The 19,669-nt window shown below is 41.1% G+C and overlaps 1 protein-coding gene across 3 annotated transcripts in view; it reads left to right on the plus strand.

Moving 5' to 3' along the window:
* Positions 1 to 18,220, plus strand: part of MED14 (mediator complex subunit 14) — a 75,026-nt gene extending 56,806 nt beyond the window's left edge. For 2 of the 3 annotated variants that reach the window (XM_060087015.1, XM_060087014.1), the window contains 5 exons: positions 1,852 to 2,031; positions 2,130 to 2,237; positions 13,096 to 13,221; positions 13,624 to 13,816; positions 16,414 to 18,220. In XM_060087015.1, the coding sequence (XP_059942998.1) occupies positions 1,852 to 2,031; positions 2,130 to 2,237; positions 13,096 to 13,221; positions 13,624 to 13,816; positions 16,414 to 16,487 (681 nt within the window). In that variant the 3' untranslated portion in view covers positions 16,488 to 18,220. Of the gene's footprint in view, positions 1 to 1,851; positions 2,032 to 2,129; positions 2,238 to 7,458; positions 7,594 to 13,095; positions 13,222 to 13,623; positions 13,817 to 16,413 lie in introns of all 3 variants that reach the window. The other variant, XM_060087013.1, reaches the window with a different exon arrangement.
* The last annotated feature ends 1,449 nt before the right edge of the window (positions 18,221 to 19,669 follow it).

The raw sequence follows: 19,669 nt of genomic DNA on the forward strand, positions 1-19,669 counted from the left end.
GTCCCCACGATACCATAGAACAAGTGCATCCAGGATCTGACTTGGTAGAGAATAGCATGTGAGTAACTACTTGCCCTCTGGAATGCTTCTGCAGGCAGGCTGAATCTGAATCTGTGATCATAAAATTATTCACGATCACAAGGATGAAAGCTACTTTTTAAATACATGAGCAATTGGGGATTTCCATGGCGGTCCAGTGGCTAAGACGTGCTTCCAGTGCACAGGGCCTGGGTTCGATCCCTAGTCAGGGAGCTAGATCCTACATGCCGCAACTAAGAGTTCGCATGCCGCAACTAAGACCTGGCACAGCCAGAATAAATAAATAAATAAATATTTTAAAAATACACATGAGCAACTGAATTGATTTAAAATTCTTATAGAAAAAGACTTCTATCCTGTGGTGATACCCTTAGGAGACAGTTCTGAGTTGAGAGCACGAGTTCTGTAGTCAGGCTACCCCAGTTTGTAGCCAGGTCATGCCACTGGCTCGTACGAGCTTTGGCACATTTCTTCACCTTTTTGATAATAGTAGATAGTAGTATCTACCTAACTCACAACAGTTGTGGGAATTTGAGGTAACTTCATATAAAACCTTTACATAATGTTTTGGTGTTCAGTTACATATTGTTTATAATAATTATTATTGATATTTATGTTAATGAGGTAGTCAGAATGGTGAATGTTTAAAATAGCCTCTCCACAGATGGCGCCAAGCTATTTTGCAACCTTTATATTCAAATTTGAAAGAAAGAAAAGTTTTAACATAAGTTGAAATAAATTAGCATTCAAAAGTCATCATCAGACCTGTGATCTAGCCTCACCTCTGCCACTTAAAAGCCATGTAAGCTTTCAGCCCTTTGAACCTCATTTTGCTTATCTGCATGATCAGCATATTAGGCTAGAGCAGAGGTCAGTAAACTATGGGCCTCGAGGCCAAGTCCTGCCCTCCACCTGTTTTTGTAAAGTTTCATCGGAACACAGCCACACGCATTCAATTGCATATCGTCTATGGGTGGTTGCAGCAGAGACCATAGAACCTAAAATATTTACCAACCCCTGGATTAGCATATCGTCCCAGTCCAGATCTAACATTTTGTAACTGAACTCTTTATTCTTTTTTTCTACTGGATCTTTTTTAAAAAACTTACTGTGGACAATTTTAAGCATATACAAAAGTAGAGAGAATCGTATAATAAACCTTTCTGTTCTCATCACCCACCTTCAACAGTGAACTCACACTAATGTTGTTTCATCTATAACTCCTCCTCCCAGATTGTTTGACAGCAAATTCCTTACATCATTTCATCCATAGTTTCTTTATCATCAGATTTCTAATTGGTGTCCAGATTTCCCAAGTTGTCACAGGTTTTACCATCTGAATCAAAATCCATACATGTTCTTAAGTCCTTTCTAAACAATAGGTTCCCCCTCCATTTCTCATTAGATAATGTATTTGTTGAAGAAGCCATATCATTTGTCCTGTGGAGTTTCTCACAGTCTGGATCTTGCTGATCGCATCCCTTTGGAATCATCTAACATGTTCTTTTGATCTCCATATTTCTGTAATATTGATCAACCCTGTGGATCTGACTACTGAATTCAGGCTCAAGTTGGTTGTGGTTTTGATAGGTGGTATTATGTTCTTCCATCAAGAGACACATAATGTCTGATTGCCTCTCTTTGCCATATGGTTAGCAATTGCTGGTGCCCAGTGCCTAGATACCTTTTTGTGGAACAGGTATCAACTTAGTTGTTTTCCTTTTAAACATTTCTCTAGTTACCATTTTCATTTTCCCTTTGACTTACATATTATTTCACGTGTTAATTTGATGCATGCTTCTTGTTTTTCAGCTACAGCTGATAAATTCCAATGAACCCGGAGTGATCATGTTTAAGACTGATGCGCTGAAATGCAGAGTAGCCCTTAGTCCCAAAACCAACCAAACACTTCAGCTAAAAGTGACACCCGAAAATGCAGGACAGTGGAAACCTGATGAACTTCAAGTTTTAGAGAAATTCTTTGAAACAAGAGTATGTGTTTCTTGATGCATAATTTTAATACAGTCAGTGAAACAGAGGAGTCAAGGTAGAATGAAGAGTAACTTAACTTGCTTTATTTATCCTTGTAGGTTGCAGGACCGCCATTTAAAGCCAATACATTAATAGCTTTCACCAAGCTGTTAGGAGCTCCTACACACATCCTCAGGGACTGTGTGCATATTATGAAGCTAGAGTTGGTAAGTTACAGTGACACACAGACTTTTCTAGCCAGGTCGGTCTGAGGAGGTTGGAGTTGGTGGGAACAGTATATGTTGGTTTTCACCCATTTATGTTATGTACTTCATTTTTCTCTTGCATTCTTAATTTTTAACTTAAATTTTATTTGTCTTTGGGTAGGTAACACAATCCTCTTATATCTTTTGAATTTAGAACGAGGTGATACAGTGGGAAATTTTGCATCCATCCCTATCCAGCCATCTAGTCCTCCTCCCCACAAGCAGTCTAAGTTATCAGTGGCTTCTCTCTTATAAAAAGATGCATTTAATATACTCTTCCTACTCCCAGATCATGAAAGAATCCTCCCCTGGTTTCTCCTAATACTGTTATGGAATCATTTTGTAAACTACTTATATATTTGATCCATTTAAAATATACCTTGTGGTCAAACGGTGAGGTATGGGTCCAATTTTTTCAGATGCCCCCAACTGCCCTAAACCATTTATTGAAAAATCTATCCTCTCTGGTGAGATTTTTTTTTTAACATCTTTATTGGAGTATAATTGCTTTACAGTGGTGTGTTAGTTTCTGCTTTATAACAAAGTGAATCAGTTATACATATACATATGTTCCCATATCTCTTCCCTCTTGCGTCTCCCTCCCTCCCACCCTTCCTGTCCCACCCTTCCAGTCGGTCACAAAGCACCGAGCTGATCTCCCTGTGCTGTGCGGCTGCTTCCCACTAGCTATCTACCTTAGGTTTGGTAGTATAGATGTCCATGCCACTCTCTCACTTTCTCACAGCTTACCCTTCCCCCTCCCCATATCCTCAAATCCATTCTCTAGTAGGTGTGTGTCTTTATTCCCGTCTTACTCCTAGGTTTTTCATGACTTTTTTTTTTCTTAGATTCCATATATATGTTAGCATACGGTATTTGTCTTTCTCTTTCTGACTTACTTCACTCTGTATGACAGACTCTAGATCCATCCACCTCACTACAAATAACTCAATTTCGTTTCTTTTTATGGCTCAGTAATATTCCATTGTATATATGTGCCACATCTTCTTTATCCATTCATCCGATGATGGACACTTAGGTTGCTTCCATCTCCTGGCTATTGTAAATAGAGCTGCAATGAATATTTTGGTACATGACTCTTTTTGAATTATGGTTTTCTCAGGGTATATGCCCAGTAGTGGGATTGCTGGGCCATATGGTAGTTCTATTTGTAGCTTTTTCAGGAACCTCCATACTGTTCTCCATAGTGGCTGTACCAATTCACATTCCCACCAGCAGTGCAAGAGGGTTCCCTTTTCTCCACACCCTCTCCAGCGTTTATTGTTTCTAGATTTTTGGATGATGACCATTCTGACTGGTGTGAGATGATATCTCATTGTAGTTTTGATTTGCATTTCTCTAATGATAAATGACGTTCAGGATTCTTTCATGTGTTTGTTGGCAATCTGTATATCTTCTTTGCAGAAATGTCTATTTAAGTCTTCTGCCCATTTTTCGATTGGGTTGTCTGTTTTTTTGTTATTGAGCTGCATGAGCTGCCTGTAAATTTTGGAGATTAATCCTTTGTCAGTTGCTTCATTTGCAAATATTTTCTCCCATTCTGAGGGTTGTCTTTTGGTCTTGTTTATGGTTTCCTTTGCTGTGCAAAAGCTTTGAAGTTTCATTAGGTCCCATTTGTTTAATTTTATTTTTATTTCCATTCCTCTAGGAGGTGGGTCAAAAAGGATCTTGCTGTGATTTATGTCATAGAGTGTTCTGCCTATGTTTTCCTCTAAGAGTTTGATAGTGTCTGGCCTTATATTTAGGTTTTTAATCCATTTTGAGCTTATTTTTGTGTATGGTGTTAGGGAGTGTTCTAATCTCATACTTTTACATGTACCTGTCCAGTTTTCCCAGCACCACTTATTGAAGAGGCTGTCCTTTCTCCACTGTACATTCCTGCCTCCTTTCTCAAAGATAAGGTGACCATATGTGCACGGGTTTATCTCTGGGCTTTCTATCCTGTTCCATTGATCTATCTTTCTGTTTTTGTGCCAGTACCATACTGTCTTGATTACTGTAGCTTTGTAGTATAGTCTGAAGTCAGGGAGCCTGATCCCTCCAGCTCCGTTTTTCGTTCTCAAGATTGCTTTGGCTATTCGGGGTCTTTTGTGTTTCCATACAAATTGTGAATTTTTTTGTTGTAGTTCTGTGAAAAATGCCAGTGGTAGTTTGATAGGACTGCACTGAATCTGTAGATTGCTTTGGGTAGTAGAGTCATTTTCACAATGTTGATTCTTCCAATCCAAGAACATGGTATATCTCTCCATCTGTTTGTATCATCTTTAATTTCTTTCATCAGTGTCTTATAATTTTCTGCATACAGGTCTTTTGTCTCCTTAGGTAGGTTTATTCCTAGATATTTTATTCTTTTTGTTGCAGTGGTAAATGGGAGTGTTTCCTTAATTTCACTTCCAGATTTTTCATCATTAGTGTATAGGAATGCCAGAGATTTCTGTGCATTAATTTTGTATCCTGCTACTTTACCAAATTCATTGATTAGCTCTAGTAGTTTTCTGGTAGCATCTTTAGGATTCTCTATGTATAGTAAGTATCATGTCATCTGCAAACAGTGACAGCTTTACTTCTTTTCCAATTTGGATTCCTTTTATTTCCTTTTCTTCTCTGATTGCTGTGGCTAAAACTTCCAAAACTATGTTGAATAAGAGTGGTGAGAGTGGGCAACCTTGTCTTGTTCCTGATCTTAGTGGAAATGGTTTCAGTTTTTCACCATTGAGGACGATGTTGGCTGTGGGTTTGTCATATATGGCCTTTATTATGTTGAGGAAAGTTCCCTCTATGCCTACTTTCTGCAGGGTTTTTATCATAAATGGGTGTTGAATTTTGTCGAAAGCTTTCTCTGCATCTATTGAGATGATCATGGTTTTTCTCCTTCAGTTTGTTAATATGGTGTATCACTTTGATTGATTTGCGTATATTGAAGAATCCTTGCATTCCTGGAATAAACCCCACTCGATCATGGTGTATGATCCTTTTAATGTGCTGTTGGATTCTGTTTGCTAGTATTTTGTTGAGGATTTTTGCATCTGTATTCATCAGTGATATAGGCCTGTAGTTTTCTTTGTTTGTGACATCCTTGTCTGGTTTTGGTATCAGGGTGATGGTGGCCTCATAGAATGAGTTTGGGAGTGTTCCTCCCTCTGCTATATTTTGGAAGAGTTTGAGAAGGATAGGTGTTAGCTCTTCTCTAAATGTTTGATAGAAATCGCCTGTGAAGCCATCTGGTCCTGGGCTTTTGTTTGTTGGAAGATTTTTAATCACAGTTTCAATTTCAGTGCTTGTGATTGGTCTGTTCATATTTTCTATTTATTCCTCATACAGTCTTGGCAAGTTGTGCATTTCTAAGAATTTGTCCATTTCTTCCAGGTTGTCCATTTTATTGGCATAGAGTTGCTTGTAGTCATCTCTCATGATCCTTTGTATTTCTGCAGTGTCAGTTGTTACTTCTCCTTTTTCATTTCTAATTCTATTGATTTGAGTCTTCTCCCTTTTCTTCTTGAGGAGTCTGGCTAATGATTTATCAATTTTGTTTGTCTTCTCAAAGAACCAGCTTTTAGTTTTATTGGTCTTTGCTCTCATTTCCTCCATTTCTTTTTCATTTATTTCTGGTCTGATCTTTATGATTTCTTTCCTTCTGCTAACTTTGAGGGTTTTTTGTTCTTCTTTCTCTAATTGCTTTAGGTGCAAGGCTGGGTTGTTTATTCGAGATGTTTCCTGTTGCTTAAGGTAGGATTGTATTGCTGTAAACTTCCCTCTTAGAACTGCTTTTGCTGCATCCCATAGGTTTTGGGTCGTGGTGTCTCCATTGTCATTTGTTTCTAGGTATTTTTTAATTTCCTCTTTGATTTCTTCAGGGATTACTTCGTTACTAAGTAATGTATTGTTTAGCCTCCACGTGTTTGTATTTTTTACAGCTCTTTTCCTGTAATTGATATCTAGTCTCATAGCGTTGTGGCCAGAAAGGATAGTTGATACAATTTCAATTTTCTTTTTTTTTTTTAAGAAAACAGAAATATTTATAATACATTTCAGAAAATCTTTAACAACAGTTAAAAACGATTTTAAAGAAAAGAAGTTTGACTCCTTAAAGGGCCACGCTCCAATTATGCTGACCATCACTTAACTGGAACAGTTGCTTTGCATCAATCCTGGATATATGTTGCCCTACAGAATAGCTGACTTTACTAAGTTGCCTGAAACAGATTTTAAACGGTGCTACATACAAATAATAAGCTATCATATGAGGTTCAAAGTATATAAGATGGCAACAGATTACACAGTTGAATCACTAGGGTGATGTAAAATAATTGTTCTAAAATGCACTATCACCATGAAGCAACATCTTCCTACCATGTGCCCAGCACTGTGCTAGGGGCTGGATTATTAAGCATTAATTTGAAAAATTGCTTTCTCTTTTAAGATTGTGAAGGTAACCCCAAACTCTTATTCATATTTTTAAAGGTTAAATGACATTTTACACGCACAACACAGCCATTACATAACAGGCATAGAATACTTCTTACGACTTGGATAGTTCTTTTTTCTTTTTTTAAGTGCACTAGCAACTCTATTTTCAAATGCTATCGAATTCTTAAGGGTCTGAAAACCTACATGTAAGAATGGAGTGTCTCATCCACTCACTTGTTTTGTGTAATAAGTGTTTGAACACAGGCATGCCATTTCGGAGTTCACAGTGAGGCTAAGCTGTACTTCAGCGTTTTCATAGCAAGCAAAAACAATTTCAGCAACGGTCCTCATTTCCCCTGGTAATTTTTTTTTTCTTTTCATGGCGAGTTACTAAATGCTCGATACGAGAGTCAAAAAGAAACCTGACATCTGCGGAGGTGTTGAGGGGGTGTTAATAGTTCTAGTTAGATGTTTAGGGAGCGTTGAGGACAAGATTTTAAAACAGCAAATACAGGGAGAAGGGGGAAATGGTGGTTTCGGATGACTCTCTTCTCCCTCCACTTTCTCTCTTCACCAATCCGTATGCCCCCCAGTTTAGAGGCGGGTTCAGTGAGATCAGGCTGCAGGAAACCGGGAGACTCCTCGGCACTGCCGCCCCGGCCTCGTGATGTAATTGTTACTGCTTACTCGGAGCCTGAACCGCCGAGAGCTGCCCAAGAAGTGGCAGCCCAGTGCCTTCTGCCTTGTCTTGTAGGGTCAGATTCTTCCCGGGGATGGTGTAGATTCGAGAACTGACTCCGCTGGAGACTTCGCAGTGACAAAGCAGCTGAAGATAAACCCTGCTCCCGGGTCCTCCGCCGTCCGAGGAGCTGAATGGGGCGCTCCTCAGGTCTCCTTCCCAGTTTTCCTCTCGGACTCACTCCGCATTTATCCCTGGCTGCCTCCTACGTGCTGGGCGTGGGGTCAAAGTGACCCGCAGTTAGTGCCCGTGCCCCCCAAGATCAAAGCAAGACACACAGATTACAAGGTGGTGCAAGTTGGGGGTGGGCGAGAAGGAGCCAAGGGGACACGTGTCATGGGTGAAATGGGAGGAGGGGGACACCTAGGGCGCCGGCACCCAGGAGGGGACCCGGGGAGTCCCGGCCCCCAGTCGGTGCCCCCAGCACGAGCCTTTGGCCTGTGTCTCGAGATCGGTTCCCCCCGGGCCCCGGGAGGAGCTGTACAGGCGCCTTCGGCCGTGGCGGCGGCTGGACAGAGCTGGGAGCCACGGGGGACAGCGCAGGCACGTGGAGCACCTACCTCTCCCCACTGCCGCGGTCCTCCCGCCGCCTCGGGGCCCCGCAGTCCCTGCCCGGCCGGCCGGAGGGTGGGCAAGAAGGAAAACCAGCCAACCGAGGGGGCCCCTCAGCTCCCGCGAGCCTCCGGGACCCGGGTGCCTTCCTCCCGCCCTGGTGACAATGGGAAGGAAGGGGAAGAAAGCTCAATTTTCTTAAATTTACCAAGGCTTGATTTGTGACCCAAGATATGATCTATCCTGGAGAATGTTCCATGAGCACTTGAGAAAAATGTGTATTCTGTTGTTTTTGGATGGAATGTCCTATAAATATCAATTAAGTCCATCTTGTTTAATGTATCATTTAAAGCTTGTGTTTCCTTATTTATTTTCATTTTGGATGATCTGTCCATTGGTGAAAGTGGGGTGTTAAAGTCCCCTACTATGAACGTGTTACTGTCGATTTCCCCTTTTATGGCTGTTAGTATTTGCCTTATGTATTGAGGTGCTCCTGTGTTGGGTGCATAAAAATTTACAATTGTTATATCTTCTTCTTGGATCAATCCCTTGATCGTTATGTAGTGTCCTTCTTTGTCTCTTGTAATAGTCTTTATTTTAAAGTCTATTTTGTCTGATATGAGAATTGCTACTCCAGCTTTCTTTTGGTTTCCATTTGCATGGAATATCTTTTTCCATCCCCTCACTTTCAGTCTGTATGTGCCCCTAGGTCTGAAGTGGGTCTCTTGTAGACAGCATATATATGGGTCTTGTTTTTGTATCCATTCAGCCAGTCTGTGTCTTTTGGTGGGAGCATTTAGTCCATTTACATTTAAGGTAATTATCGATACATATGTTCCTATTCTCATTTTCTTAATTGTTTGGGGTTTGTTATTGTAGGTCTTTTCCTTCTGTTGTGTTTCTTGCCTAGAGAAGTTCCTTTAGCATTTGTTGTAAAGCTGGTTTGGTGGTGCTGAACTCTCTCAGCTTTTGCTTGTCTGTAAACGTTTTAATTTCTCCATCAAATCTGAATGAGATCCTTGCTGGGTGGAGTAATCTTGGTTGTAGGTTTTTCTCCTTCATCACTTTAAATATGTCCTGCCAGTCCCTTCTGGCTTACAGAGCTTCTGCTGAAAGATCAGCTGTTAACCTTATGGGGATTCCCTTGTGTGTTATTTGTTGTTTTTCCCTTGCTGCTTTTAATATGTTTTCTTTGCATTTAATTTTTGACCGTTTGATTAATATGTGTCTTGGTGTATTTCTCCTTGGATTTATCCTGTATGGGACTCTCTGTGCTTCCTGGACTTGATTAACTATTTCCTTTCCCATAGTAGGGAAGTTTTCAACTATAATCTCTTCAAATATTTTCTCAGTCCCTTTCTTTTTCTCTTCTTCTTCTGGAACCCCTATAATTCGAATGTTGGTGCATTTAATGTTGTCCCAGAGGTGTCTTGAGACTGTCCTCTGTTCTTTTCATTCTTTTTTCTTTATTCTGCTCTGCCGTAGTTACTTCCACTATTTTATCTTCCAGGTCACTTTTCCGTTCTTCTGCCTCAGTTATTCTGCTATTGATCCCTTCTAGAGTATTTTTAATTTCATTTATTGTGTTGTTCATCATTGCTTGTTTCCTCTTCAGTTCTTCTAGGTCCTTGTTAACTGTTTCTTGCATTTTGTCTATTTTATTTCCAAGATTTTGGATCTTCTTTACTATCATTATTCTGAATTCTTTTTCAGGTAGACTGCCTATTTCCTCTTCATTTGTTAGGTCTGGTGGGTTTTTATCTTGCTCCTTCATCTGCTGTGTGTTTTTCTGTCTTCTCATTTTGCTTATCTTACTGTGTTTGGGGTCTCCTTTTTGCAGGCTGTAGGTTCGTAGTTCCCGTTGTTTTTGGTGTCTGTCCCCAGTGGCTAAAGTTGTTTCAGTGGGTTGTGTAGGCTTCTTGGTGGAGGGGTCTAGTGCATGTGTTCTGGTGGATGAGGCTGGATCTTGTCTTTCTGGTGGGCAGGTCCATGTCTGGTGGTATGTTTTGCGGTGTCTGTGGCCTTCTTATGATTTTAGGCAGCCTCTCTGCTAATGGGTGGGGTTGTGTTCCTGTCTTGCTAGTTGTGTGGCATAGAGTGTCCAGCACTGTAGCTTGCTGGTCCTTGAGTGAAGCTGGGTGTTGGTGTTGAGATGGGGAGATCTCTGGGAGATTTTTTTTTTTTGTGGTACGCGGGCCTCTCACTGTTGTGGCCTCTCCCGTTGCGGAGCACAGGCTCCGGACGCGCAGGCTCAGCGGCCATGGCTCACGGGCCCAGCCGCTCCGCGGCATGTGGGATCCTCCCAGACCGGGGCACGAACCCATGTCCCCTGCATCGGCAGGCGGACTCTCAACCACTGCGCCACCAGGGAAGCCTTCTGGGAGATTTTTGCCGTTTGATATTATGTGGAGCTGGGAGGTCTCTTGTGGACCAGTGTCCTGAATTTGGCTCTCCCACATCAGAGGCACAGTGCTGACTCCTGCCTGCAGCACCAAGAGCCTTTCATCCACACGGCTCAGAATAAAAGGGAGAAAAAATAGAAAGAAAGAGGATAAAATAAAATAAAGATAAAATAAAGTTATTAAAATAAAAAATAATTATTAAGAAAAAAAAATTTTTTAAGTAAAAAAAAAAACAAAAACGGACGGACAGAACCTTAGGACAAATGGTGAAAGCAAAGCTATACAGACAGGGCTTCCCTGGTGGCGCTGTGATTGAGAGTCCACCTGCTGATCTAGGGGACACAGGTTCGTGCCCCGGTCTGGGAAGATCCCCTCATGCCGCGGAGCGGCTGGGCCCGTGAGCCATGGCCGCTGAGTCTGCACATCCGGAGCCTGTGCTCCGCGACGGGAGAGGCCACAATAGTGAGAGGCCCGCGTACTGCAGGAAAAAAAAAAGCTATACAGACAAAATCTCACACAGAAGCATACACATACACACTGACAAAAAGAGGAAAAGGGGAAAAAATAATAAATCTTGCTCTCAAAGTCCACCTCCTCAATTTGGGATGATTCATTGTCTATTCATGTATTCCACCAATGCAGGGTACATCAAGTTGATTGTGGAGATTTATTCCGCTGCTCCTGAGGCCGCTGGGAGAGATTTCCGTTTCTCTTCTTTGTTCGCACAGCTCCCGGGGCTCAGCTTTGGATTTGGCCCCGCCTCTGCGTGTAGGTCGCCTGAGGGCGTCTGTTCTTCTCTCAGACAGGACAGGGTTAAAGGAGCAGCTGATTTGGGGGCTCTGGCTCACTCAGGCCGGGGGGAGGTGGGTACAGATGTGGGGCGAGCCTGTGGCGGCAGAGACCGGCGTGATGTTGCACCAGCCTGAGGTGCACCGTGCGTTCTCCCAGGGAAGTTGTTCCTGGATCCCAGGACCCTGGCAGTGGCGGGCTGCACAGGCTCCCCGGAACGGAGGTGTGGATAGTGCCCTGTGCTCGCACACAGGCCTCTTGGCGGCGGCAGCAGCCCCAGCGTCCCACGCCCGTCTCTGGAGCTCCTTTAAGCAGCGCTCTTAATCCCCTGTCCTCGCGCACCAGGAAACAAAGAGGGAAGAAAAAGTCTCTTGACTCTTCGGCAAGTCCAGACTTTTCCCCGGACTCCCTCGCGGCTAGCCGGCTAGCCGTGGTGTACTAACCCCTTCAGGCTGTGTTCACGCCGCCAGTCCTCTCCCTGCGCTCCGCCAGTCCTCTCCCTGCGCTCCGACCGAAGCCCGAGCCTCAGCTCCCAGCCCCGCCCCCTCCGGCGGGTGAGCAGACAAGCCCCTCGGGCTGGTGAGTGCCGGTCGGCACCGATCCTCTGTGCGGGAATCTCTCCGCTTTGCCCTCCGCACCCCTGTTGCTGTGCTCTCCTCCAGGGCTCCGAAGCTTCCCCCCTCCACCACCCGCAGTCTCCACCCGCGAAGGGGCTTCCTAGTGTGTGGAAACCTTTCCTCCTTCACGGCTCCCTCCCACTGGTGCAGGTCCCGTCCCTATTCTTTTGTCTCTGTTTATTCTTTTTTCTTTTGCCCTACCCGGGTACGTGGGGAGTTTCTTGCCTTTTGGGAGGTCTGAGGTCTTCTGCCAGCGTTCAGTGGGTGTTCTGTAGGAGTTGTTCCACGTGTAGATGTATTTCTGATGTATCTGTGGGGAGGAAGGTGATCTCCGCGTCTTACTCTTCCGCCATCTTCCCCCTCTCTCCTCTGGGGAGATTTTTAAATGCCTCTTCTTTCCTATGAAAGTATACAATTATATACCTGGAATCCAGATGGCAGCTAATTTTATTTTTCCAATCTTGCAGTAGTCCTTTCGTTTTAATGTTTCTAGCATTGCTTTGGGTAATTGCAAATACCTCGCTCCTTTTTTCAGTTGGTGTTTTATTATTAATATTGGGACGGCAGTGTTCCTTTGCTAGTAGTCTCAGTATTTGGCTTCTGCTCTGATAGGCTATAGGAAACATTATTTATGTTAAAAAAAATCCATTTGAGTTTTTAAAGGAGTAAATATTTATGTCACTAAAAAAGCTCCAGTAGATATAATTTAAAATTATTAATGCAGTTTGACTAGTTTGTTTTAGGGAAGGAGTTGGAAATGAGACTGAAAAGTCTAGATTGGCACCAGTTAAACGCCTTGAATGCCGGTGTTGGTCCTTGGCGGGTGGAGTGGGACAGCATGGATCACTGCATGTCACTGAGCATTTGTGAGCTAGATTAGAACCATGCTCTAAGACATTTGTCTGGCAGTGGTGTAAGGATGGATTGGGAGAGGCAGCCAATGGAAGGGACCATTAGGGGGGCTACGGGAGAAGTAACGGAGCCCTGAGCTCAGTGGCATCAGTGAAAATAGAGAGGAGGGAAGAGATGTCAGAGACACCGAGGAAAGAGAACCCGCAGGCCTTGGGAATTAATGAAGTGGGAGGGAAGGAAGGTGAACATATATAAATCCAGAGCTGACTTCAGTTAGGGACTTCACATGTATATTTCCTTTGAGAAAAGGGAGGTTATCAACTTTATGATCTACTGATAATTGAATATAAAATTCCATCTAACCTTTCAGGCTCCTACACTAGAATATAATTTTAAATGTTCATATGACTTTATCATAATTTTTTTTCTTTTCAAAACAGTTTCCTGACCAGGCAACACAGCTAAAATGGAACGTTCAGTTTTGCCTGACGATCCCTCCCAGTGCACCGCCAATTGCACCTCCTGGGACACCTGCTGTGGTGCTGAAATCCAAAATGCTATTTTTTGTAAGTACCACCTGGCGTGCACGTGTGTGTGTGTGTGTATATGGGTGCAGGTGCGCAGAGCTTCTGAGGGAGAAGCCATTTGAGGATAACAGAGCATCTTTTGGATAACTACAGAAATTACCTGTTGCTGCCAAATATAGGCCCAGATCCCTTAATTGTCAGTTTAGACCTCACATAATGTTGGTTCCTTTAGTAAGGAATTTATTGAACTAGGTAATTGTGTGACACAGTTGCATCTTAATCATAATATTGAGTTGTTTGTCACTTTTCTTGTTCTATTTAATTTTCTTTTACTTGTATCTTAATCTGACCGAGTAAATGATAGTACTTTTGATACATTTACATAAATATTTTGTTTTCTTACTGTGTTTTTATTCTCTTTTGTTTGTGTTGTGTCTACAGCTTCAGCTAACTCAGAAAACATCGGTCCCTCCCCAAGAACCTGTTAGTATTATAGTTCCAATCATTTATGACATGGCTTCAGGTACCACCCAGCAGGCAGACATTCCCAGACAGCAGAACTCTTCTGTTGCTGCTCCCATGATGGTCAGCAACATTCTGAAGAGGTTTGCAGAGATGAACCCACCACGACAAGGTACATAACAAGTAGATGATATTTTATTGCATATATGTTATAAACATTCTTTTGAGAGATCCCCCTTCTCCCCTCTGCTCCCTCCTTACCCACCTTGCCCCCCAGTCCTAGTAGTAGAGCTCTGGTTGCCGTGGCCCTCTTAATGTCTGCCTGTCGCTTTCTTGCTTTCTCACTGGTTCTTCAGTTTTGTCCATGTCTCTGCTGCCTGGACTTTATTTTTGTTAGTGATTTACTATTGGGACTGACCCAGTTGCTAATGCCAGAAGCTTGTATTTATAGCACACGTTGCCACAAAGCCCTAGGTTAGGATGATAGAATTTTCCATGGCTGTGAATTCCTGCCCCACCATCGATACCTGCCACTCTGTACATCACCAAGTTGAAATGCATGTTGGTTTCTCCTATTTCATGGTTCAGTCATGAATAGAATAATATCACTCAAACTTCTGTATCTTCTAAATGTTTTGTGAAGAATAAAAGCTGATACAAATGGCATCACTGCTTTTTGGGCTTCTTATATAAGTGTCAGGCGGGTGCAAGTGAACCTTTTCACCAAGTGCACAATGAAGCTCTCAAACTGAACATTTTCGAAGAGACCAGAATGATTCTGGTAGATAAACAAGGTCCCTTCAATACCGGCGTAGCCTATGCTTAACACAGAACTTCTGGCAGTGCTAAATTTTTTATTATAAAACATAAAGCTCAGCAAAGAGAACTTCTCTTCCATTCTGCTTATGTCTAACATTAAGGAAATTAAATTAAATTTTGCTTATTTCTAATATTAAGGAAGTCCTCTGTATCTTTCTGTTTAGAATAGTATGATAACAGAATTAGTTTTTTAAATGAGGGAAAGTTGTTCTCTGAAACATTTTTTAGGTACCACAGTGTCAAAATTTTACTAGACACAGGAATCATGGGAGAAATTATATTTTCAGCTGTTTGTTGCCCCATATTGTATACATAGACAAGTTCTCACCTACGTATAGTTTATAAGGAACGCACTGGGCAGTAGAGAAGGGTGTGCTTCTTTTGTTGTAATGCTTCTTCCACTTCTTACAATTTTCTGCTTTCATCCTTTGAGTTCTCTTCTTTCAGCTCAAAATAGGTCCTTCAGAATCTAAGTTTAAAGCTATCAGCATTTTCCAAGTAGCAGTTCACTGTAACTTTGATAATAAACACCATTCCTTCGCAAGCAGATGACTATCATTATTATGTCTCATGGAATTTAAAATTTAAAGGAAAGAATGTTTGATCCTGTTGGGATCGAGCAAGTTTTTCTCCCTATCAATAGCGAAAATGTGTTTTTTAAAAAAGAAAAAGTTGTGACTTCTTTTATTTAAGAAATTGTTGCGATATTTTGGAAGTATATTTCTTTTTTTCTTTTATTTGACCTTAGACTGGTTAAACCTTTGGATTTTTCTTTCTGTACCTTAATTTTCCAGTAGTTGGAGAGAAGGTTGCAGTGACTTGTGCAGGATCACTGCACATCCTGCCCTTTGCCGGAAGGCCATTATTCAATTGAGGTCTTCACTTCCCTCGCTCTCAGCCACTGTAGCGTTAGGCCATGCTCTAGGGAAAGGACCCAGTTTGGGGTTTCTAATATTTACAACTGGTTTTGGTTTATTGTATTGAAATATTTGAGATCTATATGTGTGTATGTGTGTGTATACACACACATACACACACACAATAAGTAAGAGGCAGAGTATTTCGTTCTTTGAGCAAATGGGAAATTGAGAGGATGATTCATTAACCTCCCCCCAACCACCACCCCCCCATACACACGCACACAAACAAATCTTGTTTTTGGATTGTTGGTGTGCTGTACTTTAGCCTCCCTCCCCTCCTCCCAAACTCATCACTTCCTCCCCGGTGAAGGAGGAATCATTTTATTTTTGTATTAATTGATGTTAACGTTGAACTCCAGAAGTTGATCAATTCCTGGAAATTTGAGGGAAACTCCAATAGATATCATAGACCTGCACTGTCCAGTATAACTGCCACTCTTCACATGTGGCTATTTAAATTTAAGTTATTTAAAATCAAATAAAATGTAAAATTCAGTTCCTCAGTCACACTGGCTATATTACAAGTATTCAGTAGCCACAGCACACATATAGAATATTTCTGTCATCACAGAAGGTTCTATTAGTGCTGTCGTAGACATTTTTATCTGGCCTTTAATGCAACATCAGAAGGACACCATTGATGTTGTTAACTAATATATAAATATAAAATTAGATCTTTCATTAGATTCAAGAAAAAGTCGTCAGGAACCTTGAAGTCCAACTTCAAAGGCTTATCCAATGCTCCAGTGTTTCTGTAGAGAAACTCTAGGCATATTGTCTTAAATTCAGATCTAACTGGGAGTTGCCCAAAATGTCTTCATGATGAAAAAACAAAACCCAAACCAAGTATCATCTGATACTTAACACCAAAGCTTAATCCCCTATAATCTGTACAGTTAAAATCTAGTCTTTTGTTTTGGTCTTTAAAGTTCTTGCTAATTTTAGATTTAGTTACCCCTACCCCCACCGGTGTGTTAACATCATCTTTCCTGTATTGCGAATAGCTAATGACCATTTTTCTCTGTTGCAGGTGAATGCACAATATTTGCAGCTGTTCGTGATTTAATGGCTAATCTTACACTGCCCCCTGGTGGGCGTCCATAGACACTATTGTTTTTAAACCAGGAAGGCTGACAAAAGAGACAAAACAACAACAAAAAAAATCTGAATTCAGCCTTCAGTTTAAAAAAGCAAAAGGACTTTTTTGACTTTAAGAGCTGAATATTCTAAAGTGGCAAAAATTTTCAGGGTGCACTTCTTTCATCAAAAAGACCATCAATCTTTTGTATAGTGAACTTGTATAGTGTGTTTAAATGGGACACATTTCAAACTAGGTAATACGTCAGTGTCCGTTTGCCAGTAATAGATTTAATATTCTGTTTTATACTATAAAGTATGGAAATGCCAAACTTGTTTATTTAATTGTTTTCTTATGTTTTGGGTGTAATAGTCCTTTTTTGGTTTTTGTTTTGTTTTTTAAGGCAGGTCTGTCATTTTTGAATACTGTAAAACTGTGATAAACTTTATATTGAAGCTGTATTTTAATATGACCGCTTTGAATCCTTACATGAGATGTTCTGGGAGTTGTTATAAACACATCCCAAAGAAGCAATATTTAATAAAACTAGGTTAAAAAAAGTGACCCTCACTTGTGTGTACATCAGCTCTGTAGACTTCTCAGGGCCTCCCTTCATCTTTAACCTGGTGGGGCCAGTAATTAATTTCTAATAATACATGTCTGAAATTTGACCAAAACATCTTCTTTGTTTCAAGGTTCATTTATTTTCTTTAAACATTCCTAATTTGACTGGTGGTTAACATTTAGGACCTTGGTTGTCTTTCAGTGTAGGATTTGGGTAAAACAGAAAGAACCCAATCTTTGAGAACGGATAGTGAGTAGTTCATACTGATCAAGGATCCCAAATACTGCAGTCATTCTCTGTTGAGGATGTGGGAACTTTTCTGTCAGGCAAATTTAGTTTACAGGATACTTCTGCATATAGCATTAATTAGGAAGCCAAGAACTTGAATGCTCTACCGTTGCATGAAATTTCTGTGACGTTTCTTTATCTTGATTAACTTCTCCCCCTTGCCTTCCGCACCAGAATTGGGGTGGTTCTAAACAATCCCAGTTTAATTTATTGTCAACAAAATGATAAAATGTTTTACCTGGAAGAAACCTGGTGCAGTGCACTCACTTGGAAGAATCCAAGACCCAGGGTCTGTCCAGGGTCGGATGGAGTTTCTGTTTGGAGCGCTGTGCTGTCTCTCCCAGTCAGTCGGGAACTTTTTTAAGCTTCAAAGAACATGATCCAAAGCAAAGGTCTTCTGGAGACTTGATGTTATTTGGGAAAGTTTTTTAAATGGTAATACCACGCTGAGTTATCTGATCACTGTAATACTGGTTCTCCGTGAAATTTTAGATGCTTTATCTAATTCTACTTTAAGATGATTTAATTGAGCTTCTGTGACTATCAACTGCCAAATTCTAGTTTCAAGCATCTCATTGCAGTTAATATCTGTTCTCAACTTTGCTTGATTCTCCATTCATTTCTGGTCAGAATTGAGGCCTTCTTTGCCTTTCTTCTATGTCTTATTTCTGCCTTCATCTCCTGCTTCTCACCCAACTCTGCCACTATGCAGAAGCAGGTGACTAAACTTTTATCCTTCCCTTAACTTACCTTTTATCCTTCTGTTTTTGGTTCACCTTACAATGGTAATCACATCAGTTTGGCAGTCTGAGATGTCTTTATCAAGGGTCAGCCCTTTCCTATTTGGAGCTGAATCCTTTCTTTCATGTAGAAATCTACATGTATATACAAGAAATGTATTTTTATCTGCAGGATAATATTGTCTCAAATAATTTGATTAATAGAGTTAATTTTTCAGGCATTTTCCCTTTTAAGTGTGGTTTTGAAATATTAATTGCATTTTTAAACATGATGCATTCAGTGGATACTTTGTTCCTTATTATAAGTCATCTCTGAATGCATTGTGCAAATCAAAAGATAGGATTCAGTGAACAGAATTTGCTTTTGATGCTTATGAAGAGAAAACCCATGGATGTAAATTTTGATATCACGCTTGATACTTGGAATTGGTGCATACTTTATTACAGCTTGAAAACACTTAGCATTTGAATCCTAGGTTTCATCACAAACTATGTCTTTTGCCTCTTTTGTTAACCGAGTTCAACCAAAGGGACTGGATGCCCATAGGGATTTTGCCTAATAGGTGGTTTGGGTCTTTAGTGTGTTTCAATGTGACTTTAGAAATTTCAGTAATAAATAAAATTTATACAAGTTTCAGAGAACTACCAACTCTCTAGTTAATTTTCATGAAGATGTTTTGGCTAGTAGTCTGGTTTAATATTAGCTTAACCTTGAAGAAATTGGTCCTGATTTGCCACATTCTTTTTTCCATCCGCTGAAATGAGGACTCTGCGCTTCCAATGCAGGGAGCCGAGGGTTCAGTCCCTGGTCGGGGAACTAAGATCCCATGTGCCACGGTGCGGCCAAAAGATAAAAAAACAATGTATTAGAAGTATTTTCAGAATTAGAGAGGAAGAAAGCAAAAACTTTAACAGAACATGTCAAGTTATTAATAACAGGAGCACTGAACTTTGTTTGAAAACTAACACTGAGTGAGCTAAGTGCAAGCATAAACTAAAATATACATGATTTTGAATTTAAACACCACTAATAACTTTACTATGTTGTAGTTAACACAGTAACCTGTTCAGCGACGGGATACTAAATAGTCTGTTAGTCATTTTTTGGATCATGGTTAATTTGATAACTTCAAGAAATATAATTTTGCTACTCTAAATCTGGGTCCAATTTCAACATAAAAAAAGATATTTCCTGGGGCTTCCCTGGTGGCGCAGTGGTTGAGAGTCCGCCTGCCAGTGGAGGGGATGTGGGTTCATGCCCCGGTCCGGGAGGATCCCGCATGCCGCGGAGCGGCTGGGCCCGTGGGCCATGGCCGCTGGGCGTGCGTGTCCGGAGCCTGTGCTCCACAGCCGGAGAGGCCGCGACAGTGAGAGGCCCACGTACGGCAAAAAAAGAAGAAAAAAAAAAAAAAGATATTCCTTTCTTTCATGGTTTCTTCCCCAGAAGAAATACCTATTACATTTTACTTTAATCCAGTTTACTGTCATCCAAGTGTTCTGATATAAAATCAATACACAGAAAATTATAAGAGAATTTATACTCAGGGAATTTAAGGGACAGAAAGGAAAGTTGTTAATGTATATTTCATTGTTCCTTGTGGAATTTCCTTTTTCA

Source organism: Mesoplodon densirostris, chromosome X (genome assembly GCF_025265405.1).
Source record: "Mesoplodon densirostris isolate mMesDen1 chromosome X, mMesDen1 primary haplotype, whole genome shotgun sequence".
NCBI classification, from domain to species: domain Eukaryota; kingdom Metazoa; phylum Chordata; class Mammalia; order Artiodactyla; family Ziphiidae; genus Mesoplodon; species Mesoplodon densirostris.